Raw genomic sequence first — 25,075 nt, 5'->3', positions numbered from 1 at the left:
AGATTATTATAACTCTGAGCCATGTTAAGTTTAGTCTGGCTCTTTAATTTTTTTACCCTTTAACAACTCCTAAAATATTTATCTACATCTTGGGATGAGAAAATTTCATCTGTGCACAACACTTTTCTAACTTAAGAAGACTTCCTATACCACAATTCTTAGAATAAAATTCTTTTTATTTTATTGATGATACTATGTAAGGCAATAGTGGGGTCATGCAATACATCAATGGTTAGCTGAGTTTTAAAACATACACACCCAAGTCCAAGTTTTCTTTTAGTCTACGAGTTTTCCAAAAGTTACATGTTCCACAAATTAAAATTTCCTTCTTCTAGGATTATTTTAAATCTTTATAAGATGTCTACTTGTCTAACCATTTGCATGCCTTATAGCATCAACCTAGAGCCATAGATAATATAGCTGGAAGGCACAGGGCTCAGAGAACATCTGGGTTTTATACATAAATGAGGCAAAAAAGGGGCCCAGGAGATTGAGATAGATGCTTCCAGTGAAGACTGAACTATTCTGAGACCAAGAATAGAGTATTTTGCTAAATTTGTGAATGTAATTACTCCTAAGACAAAGCACTTACAAAAAAGAACATTTGAAGAGCAAGAGACCAGGACGACATTATAAGAGAAAGATGTCACTTACCAACGGCACCTGACCCAAATGTATCATCATTGAATTGATCAATCTCTTCATCTTCTTCTCCCAAGCCCTGAAATGCATCTTCATCTTCATCCAGAGGACAATCCTCTAAAGACTAAAAAAAAGAGAAAAGAGATTATCTATTCATGAAGTTCACACCTTCATTTAAAAAATGTTCATTTTATCTTCCCAATGATCAGAATAGCTTATGACCTCTTATAAAGACAGCATTTTTTCTACCCCCAATTTTACTGACATTGGAAAATGGCAGTATCTTCTTTCAGTTTCTCTTTTCCCAAACACTCCATTTCTCTATCAAGAATCTAATAGTAGTATTTCTTCACGCAACCAAGGAATTAGGCCCCCAACTTTCTTGACATCACTGGTTAGAATAGTAATGACAACTCAAAATGCACACTTTATCATTATTTTGAGTTTTATGTATACTTTTCAACAAAAGTATCATGTTCCTCATTTTCATGTCAAAATTTCAACTATTATGTCCTTTTAAAGCTTTCTCTTCATTTCCCCCCGTTCTGTTTTCTGTAGGCCCAAACTCTGGTGACGAAACAGAAAGCTAAATTTTCAACCCCAATTAAGTGAACTCTGGAAAAGCTGTGATATGGTGAGTTCAAGTTTTGGCCCCATTCTTACAAGTGGTGCAAACTTGATTAAGTCATATTCTGGTTAACTCATTAAATACCTCTTAAGTACCTACTGTGTCTCCAGCTCTGTGTTAGGCTCTGAGTGGTAACAAAGGGATGATACCTTAGAGAGTTGTGAGGATTAAATGAGGCAAAGATTTGGCAAAGATTATAGATTGCTAAACAATGCTAGTTATCACCGCAATAATTTAGGTCTGTTCTATTTTAAATATTACCCCGCTCCACTTCAGTTTTCAACTAATTTCTTATTTTCCAAGTTCTCTTTTCTTTTGGCAACTCTGCCCACTGCACCTCATCATCTCCATGTTTACATCAAGTCAGTTTGGTCTTGAACCATTCCTATCAAGTACATGTGTCCCCAGTTTGCAAAGACTCAGAATCACAATACCACATATCAACAGGCAGGTCTGTGATACACCTTGCTAGGCAACCTCCTTAAATAGGCTTTCCCAAAAGCAAGGTTAGGCCGAAAGGCCATTCTACCCGTCTTAAACCCTTCCAAACTTCCACAAAGCAGGGATACAACTGCCTCCACATCAGAAGCAACTTCTAGCTGCACTCCTTTCCAAATCACAAAGATCTACTTAACCAAATCACTGCTTTTTTAAATTATAAAGACTCTTAGGGATCACCCAGAGCAGCCCTCTCAGTCTACAAATCTAGAAACTTTATAGCCTGAGACTAAGAGTAGCTCAAGGTCATACAGTGAGTTAGTGGCAGGTCAGGACTCTCGACTATTGCTACATTCCCGGGATGGTCACCAAACTCACGTCTCCCTCCACTCGCCCAGAACTTCCGCGGGACACGCCCCCTCCCAACTCGGAGCCCTCTTTGGTAAACAGTCTTGGGCCTCAGTAAAGGGCAAGTCCAGCGCCCCCCCCCCCCCCACGCTGGGTGCCCGTGCGGACGGGTGTGTGTGTAACTGGAGGGGAGCTGGTTCCGGGTCCAAGGCGGGAAACGTGTCTCTAGGCTTTCCTTGGAGACTCTCCCTCAAGAAGAGCCAGGGGGTGGGTGCAACGCTCTCCCCTCCGCGGCTCCTCCCGGGGTGGGGGTGGGGGATGGTGTGGTTACAGCACTTAACGGACGCTCCCCACCCCAAAACAGAGGCCAACTCTCCCCAGCGGCCACTGATAGGACAGTCCCGCCCCTTGGAGCCGGCTCACCGCCTTCGGATTAAACCCGCGACCCCAGGCCCCACGCGTTCTACTCGGCCCCCGGGGTCCCGCTGCCAGCCCCTCCTTCCCCAGGGGCGCGGGACGGACGCGCGGGGGGTGAGAGAGGAAAGGGGGCGCGGGAGGGAGGGAGGAGTCACTTCCGGTCGCAAGAGCTCACCTCGTAGCGGAACATTCTTGGGGAGGGGGGAGGGAGCGGGGAGGGGAGTGGGGGAGGGAGGGAAGAAGCGCTGACTCCCCGGTCCTCCAAGCGCGGGTCCTCCACCGGCTCGCGACCCCTGGCCGCTGCCGTACGCCGGAGCGTGCGTGGGAACGTGCACAGGCGCGCCTCGGGGAGGGCGGCCGCCCCGGTCGGCGCCCTGCGCGGCGGCTGCGCGGGGACAGATTTCGCGTCCCGCTTCCTAGTGTCAGCGGCGGGAAGGAGGTCCCGTGGAGAGAGACTGCGCACGCGCCGCCCGTCGGGGGCTTCCTCGGGAGCCGGACTCGCAGCTCCGCCCCCGGCTTCTTTGCGCCCGCCCCGCGCTCAGGTCCGAGTCACGAGTTTTCCGTCACCGACGGGGCGGAGAAAACCCCTGTGATTGTCACAGGATGTGGCTTTGGAGAGACCCAGGCTGAGCCCGGGCTGGGAGAAATGGAGGTTCCTGGGCTGTTTTTCCAGCGACCAGCACGGTCATCGGGGGGCTCGGCTGTCCTCGCGATACACCCTGTGCGCGGAGTAGAGGGGGAAAAGCCCAGCAGGTGCAGGTCATCGAAAGGGGCTGAATTCGTCGCCACTTTGAGCGGCACGTCACCCGCTGAATCCACAGCAGGTCGGGGCTGTGATTTATGTGTCTCGAGGTGATGACGGCGCCCGGTTTTTATAAAAAGCGGAGGCTTGTTCCGGGAGGTTCGACCAGGGTTGTATTTTTAGGCGCCAGGCGCTCGGGGCACGTGGCGCGGGGGAGCCAGCAAGGGCAGCGCGGCCGTGGGCAGCAAGGTCATCGAGGCCGCGGAGCGCCACCCCGGCTGGGGGACACCACCTCCCGAGCGGACCGCGCCCAGGAAAGAGTTTGTCCTGGTTATAAGCCTCCGCACCCTGGTTCCGGGAGTCTGAGGGTTCGCGACCTGTGCTGGCACCGCTCAGGCCCTTTCGGCCCGTTGCACTCACGGCACTCTTTTCCCGTAAGGACTAAACTTCAACCGCGAAGAATGAATTCCTGTGCATTTCGCAACTCCTTTCTCCGCGTGTCTGAAAATGCAGCCTGGCCTAGGAATGGCATACAGTAAATTCCTCACATGCTAATTAGAGTCTGAGCCTGGACACTTTGGATTTGGAAATAGAATTTCTGGGTGGGAATCGGTGCTTTGTCACTGGCCATCAGATTTTGGGCAAGTTATCTAAACATCTCTGAGCCGTAATTTCTTTGTAAAATGGGTTTAATGGTACCTGCCTCACAGAGTAGTGGTTCAATGGCATGATGATGTTACTGTTACTAATAATGGTTGAAATCTGCCTGGCATTCTGCTATGTGCTGTATGTGGATTATCTCATTAAATCCTTCCTTATGCCAACCCCGCGAGGTAGGTACTATTGTTTTCTCTCTTTTGTAAGTGAGGAACCAGAGGATTAGAGATGTTAAGTAATTTGCCCCAAACAACCCAATGGCAAGTAGCAAAGCTGGAAACTGGGGCCTCTTTGAGTCCAAAAACCTAGTATCTGAAGCACTGTGACAATTTAACAAAAGCAAGTGCTTACGTGGACCAGGCCTGAACCTTAAAGAAGAGTAGCAGGCGGAGGCTAAGATGATTGTTGGGTTTCAGGCATGCACTGAACATTACAAAACAGTATTAGGTAACAGCAAGTCTTAATAATGACCAAAGAATCTGTACTATATAGACCAGGGGTTGGAAACTATGACTTTTGGCTGAATCAGGCCCGTTGCCTGCCTTTTTAAGTAAAGTTTTGTTGGAATAGTCACTCTCATTTATTTATAAATTGTCTTTGGTTGCTTTAGGGCAATGAAGTCAGAGATTAGTACTTAGAGTGGAGACCATTAAGCAAGCAAAGCCTAAAATATTTACTAACTGGCTCTTTATGGAAAATGTTTGCTAATCCTTGATACAAATCATGTTTCTCATCACTGTTAGAAATCAGACGTTAAAAAGAAACATCTCTAATTCATGGACTACTTAAGAAAATATAATGGCAAGCAGAAAATGTTTAGAACTGAATGATAAAACATATTAAGACTTTCAGGATATAGCTAAAGCAGTTTATAAAGGAAAATAGGAAAGTCTGAATATAAATGAAGTGGGTGAACTCGAGAAAGAAAGAAATAATACGCAGTATTTAAAGAAACAGAAGTCACGGTGTCATAGAGAGGATTAACAAAATTATCCATTTTTTCTCACCTAACAACCTGTTTGTGAGGGAGATTGAGAGTTCCTTTAAGAGAATAATGCATTTGTGTGTGTGTGTGTGGAATAGATCCTTTAATAAGATGGGGTGGGTACAAGTTCTCTCACAAGTGATTCTTTCGAAATAAGGTATGATGCCTCTGGAGAGTGTCCTTTTGGGTGGGTGAAAGAAAAGTCTCTCTTGCATGCCAGGTAGGTAGAAGAGGCTTTGACAGTTGAGAGAGGGCATCAGTTAGACAAAGCCACTGAGTTTTCTTTAGCACCGTCTGTCCTTTCTCCAAAAGCTGCAAATAATCCCTTGTGGTATTTATAGGCTCTATACAATCTTTTAAAAAAATTGAGGTAAAACAATCCATTTTCTTGTGAGACTCTTAGATGGCATTGATTTTCATTAAGTAATGTGCAACTCTAAATCAGTGGTTCTCTGCCGCATCAAGAGTGCTAATTAAAACACTGCTGGGCCTCATCCCCAAAGTTTCTGATTTAGTAGGTCTGAAGTAGGACCTGAGAATTAATTGCATTTATAACAAATTCCAGGTGATGCTGATGCCGCTGGTTCTACTTTGAGAATCATTGCTTTAAGACATTAAACGTGAATGCAAAGTGTTATAGAGAAGGAGAAAGAGTGATGGACTGCCCAGAAGGTGATTTTTCATGAAGCCAGTAAAGTTACAGTACTGTGTTCCTCCTGGAGGTTCTAAGAGAGAACCTGTTTCCTTACCTGTTCTTAGCTTCTAGAGGTTGCTTGCATTCCTTGGCTTATAGCCCCATCCTCCCATTTTCAAAGCCAGCAGCCAAGCATCTTTCAAACTCTTCCTCTCATCCTCTCCTTCTGTTACGACATTTTTCTCTCCCACCCTCCTGCTTCCCTCTTATAAAGACTGTGATAACAGTAGGGACATCTGGATAATCCAGGATAATCTCCCCATCTCAAAATCCTCAATCCCATCTGCAAAATCCCTTGTACCGTATAAAGTAACATATCATGGGTTCTGGGGATTAGGCTATGGACATTTTAGGGGGAGGGGGCATTTTACAGTTTACCACATGTCGCTCAGTTGTTTAAGCGTCTGACTTGATTTTGGCTCAGATCATGATCTCAGGATCTTTTTTTTTTTTTTTTTAAGGATTTTTATGTATTTATTTGACAGGCACAATGAGAGAGGGAACACAAGCAGGGGGAGAGGGAGAAGCAGGCTTCCCGCTGAGCGGGGAGCCCGACACAGGGCTCGATCCCAGGACCTTGGGATCATGACCTGAGCTGAAGGCAGATGCTTAACTACTGAGCCACCCAGGCGCCCCATGATCTCAGGATCTTGAAATCAAGCTCTGCTTCGGGCTCTGCGGTCAGCGGGGAGTCTGCTTGAGATTCTCTCTCTTTCCTCCCTTTGTTCCTCCCGCCCCCCATGCTCCTGCACTCTCTCTCTCAAATAAAAAAATCTTTAAAAAAATAAAATGATTTTTGGTAGTATAATGAGAAAATGTTTTAAAATTTAACTATTTCATATACTACTTAAAGGTGAAAAATAGAAGGTTTCACTAGGTGAAATCATGAAGGATCATTAAAAGGAGAGTCAAGAATGAGTGAGAAGGAGCCGGCCCACCCTCCTGCTATGGATCCCAGGGGGGCAACTTAGTGCTGACTAGGCCTTGACACTAATGCATCAGGGGGACATCTGTCTTGTATTAGTAGTAGTACTGATTGGCTGCCATGTAGAGGTGGGGAAATATGGTCGTTTTCCGGGGTAGATCATGGCATTGGAAAATAAAAGCAGAAAACCAGCTTCTTCATACATTTTTCTGTTACTGAACTGTGGTAAGAGTTGGGGGGAGCTTGTAGTTGCTTCCATTATTTCCTTTGGCTTTTTTGAGCATTGCAGGGCAGGGATGGGGGCACAGGGAACGATTCCCCTTGTCATTTATCTACACATCCCAGGAAAGGATGATGATTCCCTCCTTCCTGGGCCCTTCTCAGAATAAGTGATGGAAGGCAGAAACTATATATTTTGCATTCAGCATTTTATTCTTATCACATCATTTACTTCAGCACTGAATAGTAATTGTTTGAACATTTTTGAGTTCTTTCAATCATAAACCAATATGTAGAGAAGAATTGGCAAAATAAAAAATGGATTCTACCTCCTGGTTCATAGGAGAGGTCTTCACATGCTATACCTTGAAGGCCCAGGTCTTCAAGTACCTTTCAGTATCTCTTTGCCTTGGTTTCTTACAGTTCCCATAGAATCACGAGAACAGGGTCGGGTAGCAGCATACCATTCAGAATATATCATTGCCCATTTACTGGCAACAGCTGGGGCTAAGGAAATGGGGGCAGGGTAGAAGAGGACTAAGAAGGGTAGGGAGTAAGGGAGGAAATCCTATGAAAGCTTAAAAAGCCTAATTCCCCATCCAACACCTTGGTGTTCCCTGTGCCTCGGGCTCACTGGTAGTCAGTTTTGAGCATTAGCTGGACTTCTGTATTTCCCCCTGTCTAAGTAAGAGAAGGTAGGTAAGCTTCTAGTTTCTGGCCCTTTCTTGAGACAGTTGGGGAAAGAGATCCGGGCTGTTCCCTGAGACTGATATACTGGAGGGAACTTGGCTGTATCTCTTCCTTTGGGCAAACCTTGCAAGAGAAAGAGGTTTGCTCAAAAACGTATGAAAATTAGTCAAATTCCATGAACACCATTCTCCAAATGCTACCTTCTTGAGGCATTCTATTACACAGAAACCTGATGTAAAATACAATGATTCAGGCACACTTGCTTCCCTCACCTAGTAGCTAACACTTAGGGCAATTTTGATTGAAGAGATGCTTGCATTCTGGTATTCTTTTTTTTTTTTTTCCTATTGGTGAGATAGGATATTTATACTGTAAAACACATGACATTTTGGACTTTGATGGTTAACTTGGGATGTTGTAGTTATTCGATATGCATAACAGACCATCCAAATTTAGTGGTTAAAACAATAACGATTTATTTCGCTAATGAATCTGCAGTTTGGCCAGGACACAATTGGAACAGCTCATCTCTGCTCCAGGTGGCATCATGTGGTACTGTAGCTTGAAGCTGGGACTGACTCCGTGGTGGTTGCTAGAACCATCTGAAGTTTTACTGCCTGGCAGTTGGTGCTGTCAGCTGAGACCTCGGTGGGGTTTTCAGCACTTACATATGGATTTTCTATGTGGTTTCTTACTTTTTTCACAGCATGGTGGCTGGGTTTTAAGAACAAGTGTCCCATAAGGGCCAGTTGGAAGCATATCCCCTGTCAGGACCTAGTCTCGAAAGTGACATAGTGTCACTTCTGCTGTAGTGATAAGCCCACCTAGATTCAAGGGCAAGAAAGATGGACCCCACCTCTGGACGGAAAGAGTGTCAGCATCACAGTGGGAGGAGAGCATGTGGGAAGGGATATGTCATTGTGGTCATTTTGGAAAATTGGAGCTAAGAAGTAGGAGACAAGGCTTTTTAGATAAGAGAGGCCAGGAGACCTCTTGAAACAAAAGTCAAATCAAGGTAAGTATTTTTCTTCCCTTAAAAAGTCATCATCACCACCACCACTACTGGGTTTATATGATGGTGTGTGAAGTTGGGACAAAATTAAAGGACACCTGGGAAATTTTTGCAGTTTTGGAGCTTATAAAATCTTTGGTAAGGACATTCCCTGATTTCCATGGTGGAATGTAGGCCATGTGCGTGCAAAATCCCCATAAAATGCAGCTTGTCAGTCATTGCTGTGTTCATTCCAATAACGGGGGCTATGTTATCTATTGCTGCCCAAAAAATTACTCCAAAACATAGCCGCTGAAAACTAAAATCACTTACTATCTTACAAGACTTTGGAGGGTCAGGATTCCAGGAGGAGCAGCTTAGCAGGGTGGTTCTGGCTTGTAGTGTTTCAGGAAGTGCAGTCAAAACGTCAGCTAGGGCGCCCGTCATCTGAAGGTGGGTCCGTGCACTCATATGGCTGTTGGCAAGAGGCCTCAGTTTCTCTCCACATGGACCTCTCCTTGGAGTTTCTTGGCTGTTCTCAGAACATGGCAATTTCTCCCAGAGTAACCAGGGAGAGGCTGTAGCCACAGTAGCTTCTATGACCCGGTCTGAGAAGTCATAGGGATCACTTCTGCCACATTCTATTTGCTAGAAATAAGTTAACTAAGTATAGCCCACACTCAAAGGGGAGGGGGATTAGGCTCGACCTTGCAAAGGGAGGAATAGCAAAGGATTTTTTGAAACCACCACAACCTGTCTGAAGGCAAACTCCAAACCTTTTAACTGTGGCAAATTTCTGGAAAGAGATTCTAATATGATATGATCATAAAATATCAGTGGTACAAATAAGATGGTGTTGGTGCAGGAATATACGGACTGATTTATGGACCAGAGTAAGCACCCAAGAAATAGAACTTGACAGAAATGTGTATTTACTATGTGAAAAAGATGATAATTCAATGGATAAAGGAAACATGATTTGAAAATTATACTGAAGCATTTGGTTATTTATTTTGAGGTAAAAGTTAAAGCCTTATAGCACAGCATACAACACAATAAATTCCAGAATGATAAAAAAGTTCCATCAAAATTTTAAACATAAAGCAGCAAGAAGAAAATATGGATGAATATTTGTATGATTTCAGGATAAATTTTCAGAATTTATTTACTATAAAAATGGAAAAATCACAAAGCAAAAATTTGAATACTGAATTCTATAATAACCTATATAGTATATATAAATAGTATATATAACATGTAATATATGTATAAAATAAACTTTCAAAATATCTTCAACACAAAGTATTGAATAAAGTACAAAGACTTAAAAATAGATCTTAAAATTCTTTAAGCATCTAAGAAAAACCCACAAAAAAATTTTTTTTAATTTTATGTTAATCACCATACATTACATCATTAGTTTTTGATGTAGTGTTCCATGATTCATTGTTTGCGTATAACACCCAGGGCTCCATTCAATACATGCCCTCTTTAATACCCATCACCAGGCTAACCCAAACTTCCACTCCCTCCCCTCTAGAACCTTCAGTTTGTTTCTCAGAGTCCATAGTCTCATGGTTCGTCTCCCCCTCCGATTCCCCCCCCTTCATTTTTCCCTTCCTACTATCTTTTTTTTTTTTTAAACATATAATGTATTAATGTACCCTATCACCCAGCAATTGCACTACTGGGTATTTACCCCAAAGATACAAATGTAGGGATCTGAAGGGGTATGTGTACCCCAATGTTTATAGCAGCAATGTCTACAGTAGCCAAACTCTGGAAAGAGCCAAGATGTCCATCGACAAAAAATTTTTTAAAGATTTTATTTATTTATTTGGGACAGAGAGAGAGCACAAGCGGGGAGAAGGATCAGAGGGAGAGGGAGAAGCAGGCTCCCCGCTGAGCAGGGAGCCCGATGCTGGGCTCCATCCCAGGACCCTGGGATCATGACCCGAGCTGAAGGCAGACACTTAACTGACTGAGCCACCCAGGCGCCCCAACCCACAAAGTTTTTAAATAGCTATAAAATATATAAAAAGGTCAATTTATTTAAATGTAAACAAGATTAACAGTTGCCATTGTAAAACCACCAAATTGACAAATAAGGAAAAACTAAAGAAAGAAAAAGAAAAGGAAGGAAGAAAGAAGGAAGAAGAGAGAGAGTGAAGGAGGGAAGAATGGAAGGAAGGAGGAAAGGAAGGAAGCCAGCCCAGTGTTGACCATGAAATTATAAGGCAAATACTTTTGTAAATAGTTTTTGGGAGTATAAATTTATAGTCTTCAGGAATGCAATTTGGCAATGTGTGTGTAAATAGGGGTTTCAAATATTTTAACCCTAGGGAAGTAATTAGAGTTAACACACAATGAATCATATTTAAAGATGTTTATCACAGTGATACTTGTAATAATGAAAGACTGGTAACCATTTAAACGCCAATAAGGATAAACGGAAATGTTATGACAATCATATTTTAGAAGGCTACTTCAGCAAGGCAGATGTTTATATTACAAGTTAGAGAATGAAGCAGGATACCAAAGTTCAAAATATAATACTCATAATGTATAAAGTACCCAAATATTATCTGAGGTTTATTTTAATTGGTGGGGTTAGAAATGATTTTTAACTTTTTTCTGTCTACTTTTATATGTTTCCCAGTTTTTCTAAAATCAATGTGTATTATATTTAAAAATGGAAAAATGTTACTTTATGTTTTTTAAAGATTTTATTTATTTCAGAGAGAGAAAGAGAACATGAGGGGAGGGGTCAGAGGGAGAAGCAGACTCCCCGCTGAGCAGGGAGCCCAGTGTGGGACTCAATCCTGGGACTCCAAGATCATGACCAGAGCTGAAGGCAGACACTTAACCAACTGAGCCACCCAGACGCCCAGGAAAAATGTTATTTTAAAAGTAGAACCATAATAAGACAGATTGGCAGGAACAGAGAAAAGAAGTTCTTGTACCAGTTCTGCCAAATAACCATTAGTCCCTTGACCCCTTCTTGAAATTTCCCATTCTGAATGGGGTGAAGATACTATTTATAATTTTGAAACATCACAAATTACACTTTTGAAATGACAACACGTTCCAGATATTTATTACATTCCAGATATTATTTTTATAACTTTTCAACACTAATGGGTGTCACAATAAACATTTCCCAAGACTCAGTCAATAGAAAGGAGAAAAATAAGGCTTTATGAGTGGAAACTCATAAAGAATTATTAGTGCTCTTAGAGGGAACCTCTTGTAATTATTCTATGAGTATATAGGAATGCTAACAGCATGTCTCAGTATATAACCTTGTGAGGAGATAACAAATAAGAATGTCCTTTGACATCACTTGAAGGAATTCATCAATTCAATAAATATGTATTGACTATCTGCTTTAGCCATTTTAGGCACTGGGGGTGGATCAGTGAACAAAACAAACAAAATACATACCCATTAAGAATTTTCTCTTATTTTAAATGTTAATACCTAACTTTCAGGAGCTTGCTCTATACTTGGGAGCTAGAAATAGGAACTGGGGCCCGAGGAAGTAGTAAATCAGTTCCCCTGAGTTGATCATTTTCTGAAGAAGAATGCCATTTACATGAGCCCAGAAACCCCCACATTGCCTAGCGCAGCAAATGTCTTTTCATTACCTTATTTAGTGCATCTTTCAGTTCCTTGTTCCTCATACTGTAGATCAAGGGGTTCAAGACGGGGGTGACAAAGGTGTAGACAACAGACACCACACGGCCCATTTCTGGGTTGTAGCTAGAGCTAGGGCGTAAATAGATAAGACTACAGCAGCCATACTGGAGGAGAACCACGGTCAGATGAGAAGAGCAGGTAGAGAAGGCCTTGTGCCGCCCCTCTGCGGAGCGGATCTTCAAAATGGCACCCACAATGAAGATGTATGAGATGGAGATCAGGGAAAAGGGAATAGTAAGGATGATGACACTGAAAATGAAGATCATGGCTTCTTGCATTCGGGTATCTCCACAGGCCAACCGCAAGATCGGGAGTACGTCACAGTAGAAGTGAGTGATTCTGTTTTGGCCACAAAATGGCAGGTGGAAAATCAGAGCCGTTAGTTGTAAGGCTAGAATGAAACCAAGGACCAGGGCTCCTGTAGCCAGCTGGGCACAGAGCTGCCATCTCATGATGAGGGTGTAACGCAGGGGATCCCGAATAGCTACAAACCGATCATAAGCCATGATCCCCAAGAGGATACAGTCAGCACTGCCCAGAAAGACAAAGAAGAACATCTGTGTGCCACAGCCAGTGAAAGAGATGGGTATTCTCCCCATGGTCAGGAGGTTGACCAAAGCGAGAGGGGCCACAGTGGAAGAGTAAAAGATCTCCAGAACTGCCAGGTTGGCCAGGAAGAAGTACATGGGAGTGTGGAGTGAACACTCTGCCCAAACAGTGAGAAAGATTGTGGCATTACCAATGAGACTGCCAATATACATTAGCAGGAAAGCCACAAAAATAAGTATTTGTATCTCCAGGATGGGTGAAAATGGGTGAAAGTGGAACTGGATGTCTATGGTTTGGTTTTCATCCCCCATAAAGGTGACACATCAGGTTTTCTAGGACAAAAGAAAAAGTATGTTAGGAAAGAAAGTGCTTTGAGCTTTAGGATGAAGGTGATGATACTGTGTTAGCCCCTCTAGCTTTAATAATCTTGAAGATGAGTTTATACTGGGCAGGTCACTCTCTATTCTTGCTTGTGTTTGCTGGCTCACATTTTCAAGAGAGTTGGCTCAGGTTAACTATAAAGCCTGTCACTTTGAGTAAGAGCCAAGTTAATTTGCCCCATGTGGCAACTGAGCTCAGGACTTTGACTTCACTTTTGTTTTGCAAGAACCAGCTGAACTAATAACCCCTGAATTTCTAAACATACGCATTGCCTAGCAATAATATACTGGCTGTCAAATATGAAGTCATAATGATCTTGAGTCCAAATCCTATAATATACATTGGGATCATATTGTCCCATATAAAGGGTGCTCCATTGTTCTCTGAAGGGTTATCTTCCTAGACAGAAAAAGAGGTCAACTTGGGCCAGTGCAGCAGCATTGAGCATGATGGCTCCATTACTGGTTTGTGATTGCAGAAAAAACTCTGAGCCTTCTAGTATTTTGGCCCTTAACTGTAGGCACCCCATACTGTTTACAAACTTTCTCTGTGTTTTTTTTTTTTTAAGATTTTATTTATTTATTTGACAGAGAGAGACGCAGCAAGAGAGGGAACACAAGCAGGGGGAGCGGGAGAGGGAGAAGCAGGCTTCCCGCTGAGCATGGAGCCCGATGCGGGGCTTGATCCCAGGACCCTGGGATCATGACCTGAGCCAAAGGCAGATGCTTAATGACTGAGCCACCCAGGCGCCCCTTTCTCTGTATTTTTAACCAAAAGTCAAGAGAAGTACAGCAGTTTTAGAAACAGCATCAGTATAGACATCTAGCTTTGGAAAGTTTATGAAAATTCTTCCCCCTCTGACAATTGGACAATGCCCACATTCTTGCATATGGCAGAGAAAGTATCAAGTATGATATATTGTACACCTTTCTAAAACAAACTTTTAATTTTTTTCTTTTATTTTTTGTGATAATTTGTTTTAAGTATGTTTTATTTATCATAGATATATGATCTTTTGCAGGTAAGGACTACATCTTATTCCTCCCCCTCTAATGCCTAGTATGGTGACCAATAAATATTTGTTGAATGAATAAATAAATGAATAAGTTTTTCACAACCTGGGTAGATTTTCTTTCTTTCTTTTTTCAAAGATGTTATTTATTCAATTGAGACAGAGAGATACAGAGAGAGAGCATGAGCAGGGGGAGAGGCAGAGGGAGAGGGAGAAGCAGACTCCCCACTGAGCAGGGAGCCCGATACGGGGTTCCATCCCAGGACCCTGAGATCATGACCTGAGCCGAAAGCAGATGCTTAACGACTGAGCCACCCAGGCGCCCCGTTTATTTATTTTTTATTTATTCTTATTTTGTTTTTTTTTTAAAGATTTTATTCATTTGATGGGTAGATTTTCATTTAGGCAGAGCATATAGTCTTGTAAAGTGTGACTTAAGGGTTCATGGAAGGAAAACATTCCTCTTACAAGCTGGCTGCAGCTTACTTAGTTCCTTTGTGTTTAGGAAACATTGTCACTGAAAATCTGCCCATCTTATTAGTACTTATTAGTTTGACTTCAATTAATTCAGTGCTCAAAACTCACACTATTTTCCTGTATGAGGAAAATAATCCTCTCTCTCCATCTCCCTGAATCTCTGTTTGAAGATTAGGCTGATGTGCATTTCTGGTCTGGGCATTGCCCTGCTCTGGGCCTCACCACTGAACGGGACCAAGCACCGAATATAGAGTTTCCTCTAGACTATAGGGAGTAGATTGGGCTAGAATAAACTTCAAAATGAGACTAGAGCATTTAAGACAGCCAGGGCCTTGTTTCACCTTCTTTTGTAGTTACTGTCACACCCATAAACACACCCTCTACCCAATAGTCATCCCATAGGAAGTCATCCAAACTCCTATAGGTTTGTTAATTACTGCTTGGATCTGGGTCAGGCTCATCCCTCCAGGAAGGAAGGCTAGACATTTACCAAAGGGATAAGAGTTGAAGGGCCTTGTAAAGACTTTCATTCATAAAATTATTTTTTTCCTGGTAAAATGAAAAATTTACCCAGCTAAAATGAAAATGTGAGCTAAGATGCATGGGGGTGGGAGTGTAAATGAAGAGGGTCAGTTATAATACCATTTTACCTGTCAATAGCACCTTACCTGATTTTGCCAGAATCAACTCAACTTCTCTTTCAGTCCCTGTAAAGGGGAAACACTTAATTTTTTTATTTTATTAAAAAAATTTTTTTTAAGTAGGCTCTGTGCCCAGAATGGAGCCCAACACAGGGCTTGAACTTACAGGTCCTGAGATCAGGACCTGAGCTGAGATCAATAGTCAGACTCTTAACTGCCTGAGCCACCCAGGCACCCTGAAAGGGGGAATGTTTTAGAGCACTATGCACATAGGAGGAAAAAGTGACATAACCTGGATATAAACCTTGAAGAACAACTGGATGTCTTTATAACAACTTAGGGGCAATTTGTTATAGACCACTCTATGCTTTTTCAATGTATTTATGTTCACTATCTCATTTAATTGCCTTAAAATGTTCAGTAGGTAGGAATGTAGCTATTAAGACCTCCATCTTGAGGCTGAAGCACAGGAAGGATAATTAACTGACCCATTATCCTTCAGTGATTTAGAGGTAGAAGAGAGACTAGCATTTAGATCTCCTTGTACTTATCAATGATTACATAAATCTTAGCTTGATTCTTGTTGCAGGACCATGAACCAGCTGTGATCTTCTCACTGACACTCCCAGTGAACTCAGAACAAACCAGCAAATGGCTTTTCTCAGGGTAAGGCGCTTAGATATATAGAAGAATGACTTTAATGAAGCTAGAGGAAAAGATAAAGAGAATTCTATTCAGAACTTGTAGCCAATTCCATGAACTACAAGGTTTGTATGCTAAAAACGCTGCTAATTCAAATAAAACTTGGTGAGACTTGGCTTCGCCTCTAAGGAGGTCAGATTATTTTAGGATTAAAGCTGTGTTTACAGGCACCAAAAGCATCAATCTCTGGTTCCTAAAAACACAGGCATACCAGTTGGTCTGCAGAACTGGCAGTAAAGCCTTGCAGAGTTAAGAATTTGAGTACTGGAGTTGAGAAGACCTGGGACCATCCCCTGTCTCTGCTATTTACCATCTGTGTGACCCTGAACAGCTTCTCTCTGTGCACTTCACTTTCTTCATCTTCGAAATGCAAATAATATCAACATCTATCCCATAAAGTTGTTGTAAAGATTAAATGAGGGAATGACTATAAAGTGATTTGTACAGTATCTGGTGGTGGTGTCATTCCAGGCTAGCTATTGCCATAATTGATTTTTGAAAAGCTGTACTAATGGCCCTGTGTGAGTCTTGCCATAGATAACATGAGTTCTTATTCTGTTATAATAGTATATCAAATCTTTGATGATCATGTTTTCCTGCTTTTCATTCCCTATGTACAATTACATGTCTTTACCTCCACAGGACAAGGTGTAAGTATGTGGGTGTGACATTGTTATTACTCCAATTTGAACCAGGACAATCTAGTCCCATGAGGGAATCCAGTGACTATAAAGGTATTTCCATTTTCATCTGAATTTTCCAGTGTATCTTGACCTTTCTGAATTTTAATTACTATCATTGATGACTTAGGCTATTTATATTATATTTTCTCTTATTTCACATTCTCCAAGAAGGAGGGGCTCATGGCTCTCATATCTCATGCATACCATTGTACACCCAGCACCTATCATTGTACCAGAATACAGGAAGCAATATAAGACTGAATGCATACATGAATGAATGAAGGATTTTTTTTGCTTGTATATACGAGGGAAAGGGAGAACATATAGCTTTGTCTGAGATAGTTTGATGTTCTAGTAAGGAGTAGTTCAATCCTCGTAAGAGATGAAAAATAGTAGGGAACTTATCCAGAATATTTTGAATCTTGGAGCCAGAGCCAAAAGAATTTCCACCTGATTCCTTAGGACCATACAGATTTGTGTTAAATAATGGCATGTTAAGGCGTTAGCCTATTTACCCACGAAATGGTCATTGCCATTCTTGTGACTAGATGCATAGCTTCCCAGTTCTGTTCATTTTGAAGTTGTCAGATGTTTTTCTGCTCTGAACCCAAACTGGATATTATTCAATGCATAGTGAAACTGTTTTGATTCTTTTTGTCTGTCTTCACTTGGACTAAATTGTGAGAACAAGGACCCATGATAAATGGCAGGTCTATAAGTCACTGATTACCTGGAAAGAAAGTCAAAACATAGATCAGAATTTTCCTTGTGGAGCCAGTCTTCCAGACTTTTACAGATGTTACAAAAGCCAAAGACAAAGACAGAATATTTATTATTCTAAGGGATAATTAGAATCATCTTATTATCAAGAACTCTGGTGGTGTATCTCCTTTGCCATAATCTTCAGAGTTGGCTCTTAAGCATGTAGGTAAGGAATCTGATGCCTTACAAGGCAGCTAAGAGAGATGCTGGAATTGGCTGAGAACTTACCTTCCTCTGGAAGGAGGAATGATCTTCTAATCCAAGTGTTATTTCTAAAGGTTTCCCTCAATCCTCAAGCCTTTATAACTTTTGCAGGGATCTTTGGGACCAATCTCCCCCGGGTGTCCCCAGATCCCTGTCCACAAACAAGTGCCAGGTGGTGGCACAGACCTTGTCATTGTTCCTCCTTCCCAGAAGCCAAACTCACCGTCAGGGGTTTCTGTCAAGCACAGTGTCTCTTCAGCAATCTTGCATCTTGCTGTGTTTTAGGTCAAGTGAGGCATTTATCCCTTGGAACCTGGTGTTTTAGGAGGGTTTCACAGTCCACCAGTCAAGTTTCACCTCCAACAGTGGTGTATAGCCCTTAGAAATTCAAAGCAAGAGAAACAAACAACCTTTATCATCCACTGTTTAGTAGCTTTTAAAGAGTTGACTTACATTTCATTGGTAGTTTGCCTTGATGAAGTCACCCTCTTTCTCAGTTGTTTTAAAAATAGTGCTTGGGTGTTATTTTCTGTGATAATGTCATTAAGCCAAAAACCAACAACCAGAATAGTCTTTCTTCTGGAGTAAATCACTGGTGTCATTTTCATAAAGAAAAAACATAATAAATAGTGTATCTAATCACCTAGATAAAGGTTGAGAAATTGAGTCAGACATCTGATTATTATTATTTTGTATTGAAGTATATTTAACAATGTTATATTAGTTTCAGATGTACAACATATTGATTGGACAATTCTGTACATTACTCAGTGCTCACCACCGTAAGTGTAGCCACCATTTGTCACCATGCAACATTATTACAACATATTTTTTATATTTATTCATTAGAGAGAGAGAGAGAGTACACAAGCAGGGGGAGAGGCAGAGGGAGAGGGAGAAGCAGACTCCTCACTGAGCTGGGAGCCTGATGTGGGGCTTGATCCCAGGACCTGGAGATCACGACCTGAGCCGAAGGCAGTTGCTTAACCATCTGAGCCACCCAGGTGCCCCAACATTATTACAGTATTATTGACTATATTCCCTATGATGCACTTTTTATCTCTGGAACACTTGATTGTTTTGAGGCAAGCCCCGTGACATTTTGTAGGATGAAGGCCAAATTTTGCATTAACAGCATACTTCATTGCTGTTCATATATTCTGATGTTCAGTAGACATATCTTTAGGTTATGTCTTTAAACTTTTAAAATCATTATTATTATTTCTTCTCTCAAAAAGTGATTTGGTATCACTACCACCACAGGGGAATATCACCATTATTTTCAAGAGACTTAAAACTTTTCTTTATTAAAGAAGGAGGTACCCCTGAAATTAATAATACACTATATATTAACTAATTTGAATTCAAATTTAAAAAAAAAGGAGGGCGAAGTTGGAGAAAAAGAGGTGAACAAATTTTTGTGGATTTAAAAATATGCTCGTTTAAAAATAATGTAAAGCGGGCGCCTGGGTGGCTCAGATGGTTAAGCGTCTGCCTTCGGCTCAGGTCATGATCTCAGGGTCCTGGGATCGAGTCCCGCATCGGGCTTCCTGCTCCTTGGGAGCCTGCTTCTCCCTCTGCCTCTCTCTCTCTCTGTCTCTCATGAATAAATAAAATCTTTAAAAAAAAAAATAATGTAAAGTGTGTGTGAAGTGTGCACATATATAATGTTTTCTAAGTGCTTTTACATTACTTTTTTATTCTCACACTATCTTATGAGGTTGAAATGATCATTTCCATTTTACAGATGGGTCAGTAGAAGCTCACCTAGGCTAAGTAAAGGATAGTGCTCGAGCCAGGGCTGAAATTCAGATTTCATAACCTAAAGTCCTTTTTTATTATTTTAAGCTGGCTTTAGTCTGTATTATTATGGCTATAATAATTATTACTGCTTGTTATTAATTAAACTTTTTGGTTTAATTTTATTAAAACTTCTTTCTAGTAACCTTTTCTCGTTCCACCCTTTGTCTTTCTGATTCTATATTTCTCTTGATCATATAACCTTTAGAAGAGGATCATTTTCATGGTCCCTTGGCTTATAAAGCTTCCTTGAAGTAGAAAAAAATGATTCTTTTTCAAGTTAAAAAGTTAAGCTGAGCACATTGTTTTTCAGTCACAATTAAAACAAACATGATTTCTGTATGAAGTATACAGATCAAATTATTGAACTTAAATAATAGAAAAATTGAATTTTTAACTACAATAAATATGTCCTGGATATAACAATTTTTTAATTGTTATTTTAATTTTTAATTGAAGTGTAGGTGACATATTGGTTTCAGTTGTATGACATAATGATTCGATAGTTCTATATCTTACAAAATGCTCATCATGATAAGTGTAGTCACTATCTGTCACCACACAAAGTTATTGCAATATTTTTTTCTCCTTGATTTTATTTATTTATTTGAGAGAGAGAGAGAGACAGCATGAGAAAGAGAGAGAGAGAGAGTTGTGAGCATGAGCAGCGGGGAGAGAGGAGGGAGAAGCAGACTCTCTGCTGAGCAGGGAGCCCAACATGGGGCTCGATCCCAGGACCGTGGGATCATGACTTGAGCTGAAGGCAGACGTTTAACTGACTGAGCCACCCAGGTGCCCCTAAAGTTATTACAATTTTGACTGTATTTCCTATGTTGTACTTTTTATCCCTGTGACTTATTTATTTTATAACTGGAAGTTTCTACCTTAGTCCCCTTGACCTATTTTGTTCATCCCCCTACCTCCGCTCTACTCTGGCAACCACCAGTTTGCTCTCTGTATTTATGAGTCTGTTTCTCTTTTGTTGTTGTTGTTGGTTGTTTGTTTGTTCATTTGTTTTGTTTTTTAGATTCTATATATAAGTGAAATCATATGGAATTTGTCTTAATAATCTCTTACAAAATATTTATACCTCTTGCTTCCATGGAAACAAACTTTTTCTGAGTATTTCAGTGCCTACCAGTTCTAATATCTGTTTTATAGAAGCCATCACTAGATTTACAGTCATCTTTCTTTGCCATTTAGACCTCAAGTTTTTTTAAATTTTTTAAAATTATTAACATATAATGTATTATTTGTTTCAGGGGTACAGGTCTGTGATACATCAGTCTTACACAATACACAGCAGTCACCATAGCACATACCCTCCCTGATGTCCATCACCCACCCACCCCATCCCCCCCACCCCCCCTCCACTCCAGCAACCCTCAGTTTGTTCCCTGAGATTGAGTCTCTTATGGTTTGTCTCCCTCTCTGGTTTCATCTTGTTTCATTTTTTCCTCTCTTCCATATGATCCTCTGCCTTGTTTCTCAAATTCCACATATCAGTGAGATCATTTGATAATTGTCTTTCTGTAGACCTTAAATTTTAATAAATATTAAATTTGGGAAGCTATGTTCTCCACTAGCAACTGATATTGGCAAATTTAAAAATGAGAGTTAAAAAATCCCGAGACCCAGATAGTATTTGAAAATGTGCCTAGTAAATTATTACTGTAAATACATTGCACTACTAAAACAGGAATCTCATACTAGAGCTTAGAAAACTAAGATTTTTAATTCCGCAAACACTGAGTTCATATTAACAGCACATTCCTTACTGTGCTCACTCAATTTCAAGGATAAAGTTTTACAGATGACTGCAGTAGCTCACTTTCTTCATAATTCATTAAATTACACATGTCAACTTGGATACTGAAAATTCTCTTAGGAGTATAAACCTTTCTTTGCAAGATAATATTGGTGTTTTCAATAGAGAAAAACAATAAATTGATTTGAAATTGATGAGCTGATTGTGAGATTCTCAATTCACAGTTGAAATGCATGTTGCTCCTGTTTTTTTTGTTTTGTTTTGTTTTGTTTTTTCTTTTAATTTTCTGGGTTGGAGAAGTTGCCACCACATTCAGAGACTCTGAAAAATTTACTTGGAATCAATATATATATGCAGTGGTTGTTTTTTTTTTTTTGAAACAATTTATTGTTCTCTTTCATTGCTTCTAAGGGCATTATGTACAATGAATTTTGGTGCCTGCATTATATTACTTAAAATATTAATTTACATAAAATATTATGCCAAATTATAACTTGGAAAAGTGAATTTAAAAGTAGATATCTTCTAAAGTCTGTCTTTGCCTTGCATTCTAGAAACTATATCCTTATTTATATCATCAGCAATTTTCTGAAGAGCATTGTATACTGTGTTTTTAGAGGCATGATAGCAAACTCAATTTTTCTTTTTTCTTTTTTTTATTTTTTAAAGATTTTATTTATTTATTCACGAGAGACAGAGGCAGAGGGAGAAGCAGGCTCCCCGCGGAGCAGAGAGCCTGATGCGGGACTCGATCCCAGGACCTTGGGATCATGACCTGAGCCGAAGGCAGACGCTTAACCGACTGAGCCACCCAGGTGTCCTGCAAACTCAATTTTTCTATTATATATTTGACAATAGCTCCAAATTTATTTGGTAAATATAACTTGGATTTGTTCTAGCGTTTTTGTTGGGATTGAAAAATCATTGTATATCTCTTGGATGATATAAAAGTTCACTGGCATCAAAAGTGAATTTTGCTACTTTGTTCACAATAGAATGGTCTAGAATGTTTTAGAGGATCTTATGTTTCAATATATTATGTATTCCATACAAATTTGTACCATTGTCATATGTCTCATTCACTCAAATTATTTGTATCTGGATTAAGCTCTTTTTGGCAGACAAAAAAAAAAAAAGCTAATGTCCACTTAATGCATACAACACAATATCTATTATATAGTAGGTCCTCACAAAATAGTATCTCTAAATTGTCCAAATATGAAATATGTCCATATTGTGATTTATTATATATTAAAATTGTTAATGTTATTTTTCTGCTCTGTGGCCCACTGTTAACACTATTGTTTAAAAACAAAATGATACTTACCATTCAAGACCTTCTCTATAAATTTTTTTCTTCTTAAATTCCATTAGATTTTCAGCAGAATCTCAGTTTTACTCTGTATTCTAATCAGGCCATTTCCTAAATAGGTTCTATACTTTCCCACCTACATGCTTTTGCTCATCTCATGCCATTATACTAGACATATCCTAGGGTCTCTTGCCGTCAAACTCCAACCTATCCTATAATTCTTACTTAAAGAGGTATTTTCTCCATAAAGTCTATCCTAATAGTGTATTTAGGAATAGGCTCTTTAAACTTTCATAGTTCTTTATATAAACCTTGTCTATGATATTATCTTATAGGTAATTGTGTACTTAAAAAATTATTAGACTACATATCTGATTAAGGGCAAAAACAATGGTAAATTTATTTTTTAATAATTCTACACATATAGTTACTCGATAGATACTTGTTAACTTAAATCAATCTTCTTGGCCACAGAAATGATGAGACAGCAAAAACTTGGCGATGTGAGAAGAACAACTTTAGACTAGAAAGCTGTGCTCATTCAATGGGACTCACAGTAGATTTTTGTTCAACAAATATTTATTTTGAGTGTTCTCTTTGTGCTAGATGATGTATTAGCATTTTAAGTGTGCAACTGACCTGAGAGGAGGAGACAATAAACAGGAACCTACAGGAACTGTCCCACAAAGATGCAGAACTTTGAAAGAGAATGCGGACTGCTCTTGCTGAGACAAAAGGTTAAGTTTTTTTTGTTTTATTTTATTTTATTTTTAAAGATTTTATTTATTTATTTGAGACAGAGAGAATGAGAGAGACAGAGAGCACATGAGAGGGGGGAGGGTCAGAGGGAGAAGCAGGCTCCCTGCCGAGCAGGGAGCCCGATGCGGGACTCGATCCAGGGACTCCAGGATCATGACCTGAGCCGAAGGCAGTCGCTTAACCAACTGAGCCACCCAGGTGCCCCAAAAGGTTAAGTTTTTATTTATCTGAGAGAGAGAGCCAGCTAGTGAGAGAGAGCATGAGTGGGGGAGAGGGAGAAGCATGCTCCCCGCTGAGCAGGGAGCCTGATGTGGGGCTTGATCCCAGGACCCCTGGATCATGACATGAGTCAAAGCAGACCCTTAACTGACTGAGCCACCCAAGAGCCCCGAGACAAGAGGTTTTAAAAGAAACTTCACCGGAAAATGGCATTAGTTAATGAGAGCCTAAGAGACAATAGGAAAATCTCAGGAGACTAGGTATTGATGCTGTAGAAGAGCCAGAGATGAACATATCACATTGTAGTAATGATTAGAACAACTTAAAAATCAGATAGTAAATAGGTTAGCCTGGTGATGGGTATTAAAGAGGGCACATTCTGCATGGAGCACTGGGTGTTATACGGAAGTAATGAATCATGGAACACTACATCAAAAACTAATGATGTAATGTATGGTGATTAACAACAACAACATAATAAAAAATATATATATAGAATTGCCAAAAGCCATAAAGAATGCAAACTGTGTTCTTCTCCAGAAGACCAGGAACCAGGGATCAGCGCTGTTGCAGAACTTAGCTGGAGGAAGACTGAGACCACAATGGGTGATTATGGGGTTCATCTCTAAGCCAAAATAAGAAGCATTTTTTGGGGGGGGTGACTAAGATTATCTCCAAATGTAAGAGTCCCACCAATCCTGAAAAGAAACTTTGTGCAATGTCTGCTTTTCAACCTCAAATGGAGATTTAAAAAAAGCAACTGAACTTGGATACTCCACAAGTTGTATCTACCAAGTCAACCTGTGGTTTGAGTTTATTTACCATAAAATAAGAAACATAAACTCTATAAAACCTCTACCCTTTCCATTTTGGCTTTGAGAACAGGAAACTTGAAGATATAGGGACCTTTAGAGGGACAAAAAATAAGTTCTCTTTTATGAAATCCCAGAATGTAAAGCAAAACCCAACAAGAAGAAATTATAGAGAGATAGCTTTTAGTTCTATAAAAAAGGAATATCTTCATTAGTTCTGGTTTTGGTAAAATGAAGTAAGCATCATCTACCCTGTCCCTCCCACTGAATGCAGCTAAAAAACTTGGACAGAAAGCAAGGAGCAGCCATCTGAGGGCTCTGAAAAGCAAATAGTAACAGGTAGTTTGGGAAAGAAGGCCAGATTTGGAGGACAGCTGACCTGGTGGTTGGTTTGCCCCTTTTTGTTCGCTCTCCTATGTCCCCTGGCCTGGACTCAGGGCAGCCTGAAACCCAGAAGTGGGCATTGGCATGGATAGACAGGACTCCAAGAGGAACCATCTAGTTGAGACTGGAAGAGTGAGAAAGGGATCTCCTGCTGGTGACAATGACAGTGGTGGGACCCACAGGCACCTAAAACTCAGGGGGAAAGATACCTTTTTCTCCAGCCAAAGAACTTGTTGTCTCTAGAAGGTAAGGTGAATCCCTGTGGATTTTTTTTTTTTTTTAAGATTTTTATTTATTTATTTGAGAGAGAGAGAGCACAAGAGGGAGGAGGGTCAGAGGGAGAAGCAGACCCCCTGCTGAGCAGGGAGCCTGATGTGGGACTCGATCCCGGGACTCCAGGATCATGACCTGAGCCGAAGGCAGTCGCTTAACCGACTGAGCCACCCAGGCGCCCCTGTTTTTAAAGATTTTATTTATTTATTTGAGAGAGAGAACGAAAGAGAGAGAGCACAAGAGCGGGGAGGGTCAGAGGGAG

General features: G+C 40.7%; 2 protein-coding genes and 1 long non-coding RNA gene across 11 annotated transcripts in view; 1 reads left to right on the top strand and 2 right to left on the bottom strand.

Annotated features, from left to right (window-relative positions):
• PATL1 (PAT1 homolog 1, processing body mRNA decay factor) overlaps positions 1-2,905 on the bottom strand; it is a 37,912-nt gene extending 35,007 nt beyond the window's left edge. For all 3 annotated transcript variants that reach the window (XM_081798053.1, XM_081798052.1, XM_081798054.1), the window contains exons 1-2: positions 2,649-2,905; positions 655-766 (exon numbers count right to left, since the gene is read on the bottom strand). In XM_081798053.1, the coding sequence (XP_081654179.1) occupies positions 655-766; positions 2,649-2,663 (127 nt within the window). In that variant the 5' untranslated portion in view covers positions 2,664-2,905. The remainder of the gene's footprint in view (positions 1-654; positions 767-2,648) is intronic.
• A 109-nt stretch (positions 2,906-3,014) lies between these two features.
• LOC145716128 (uncharacterized) lies at positions 3,015-25,054 on the top strand. 7 transcript variants are annotated; one of them, XR_014138556.1, is made up of 7 exons: positions 3,015-4,048; positions 15,725-15,801; positions 16,480-16,571; positions 21,724-21,927; positions 22,973-23,103; positions 23,336-23,950; positions 24,594-25,054. It is a non-coding gene; the product is annotated as an uncharacterized LOC145716128 (long non-coding RNA). The 7 variants fall into 7 exon arrangements; XR_014138555.1 differs by having other exon boundaries at positions 23,885-25,054; XR_014138554.1 differs by having other exon boundaries at positions 23,336-25,054.
• On the bottom strand, positions 11,997-12,935 carry LOC102744698 (olfactory receptor 10V1-like). Its single transcript, XM_031019640.2, has one exon. The coding sequence runs from the start codon at positions 12,933-12,935 to the stop codon at positions 11,997-11,999; it is 939 nt and encodes a 312-aa protein (XP_030875500.2).
• Positions 25,055-25,075: the final 21 nt, after the last annotated feature.

This window comes from Leptonychotes weddellii, chromosome 11, assembly GCF_054177405.1.
Source record: "Leptonychotes weddellii isolate Sample4059 chromosome 11, ASM5417740v2, whole genome shotgun sequence".
NCBI classification, from domain to species: Eukaryota; Metazoa; Chordata; class Mammalia; order Carnivora; family Phocidae; genus Leptonychotes; species Leptonychotes weddellii.
Note: the sequence above shows the minus strand (reverse complement) of the source record. Positions and strands in the feature narration are given on the sequence as shown.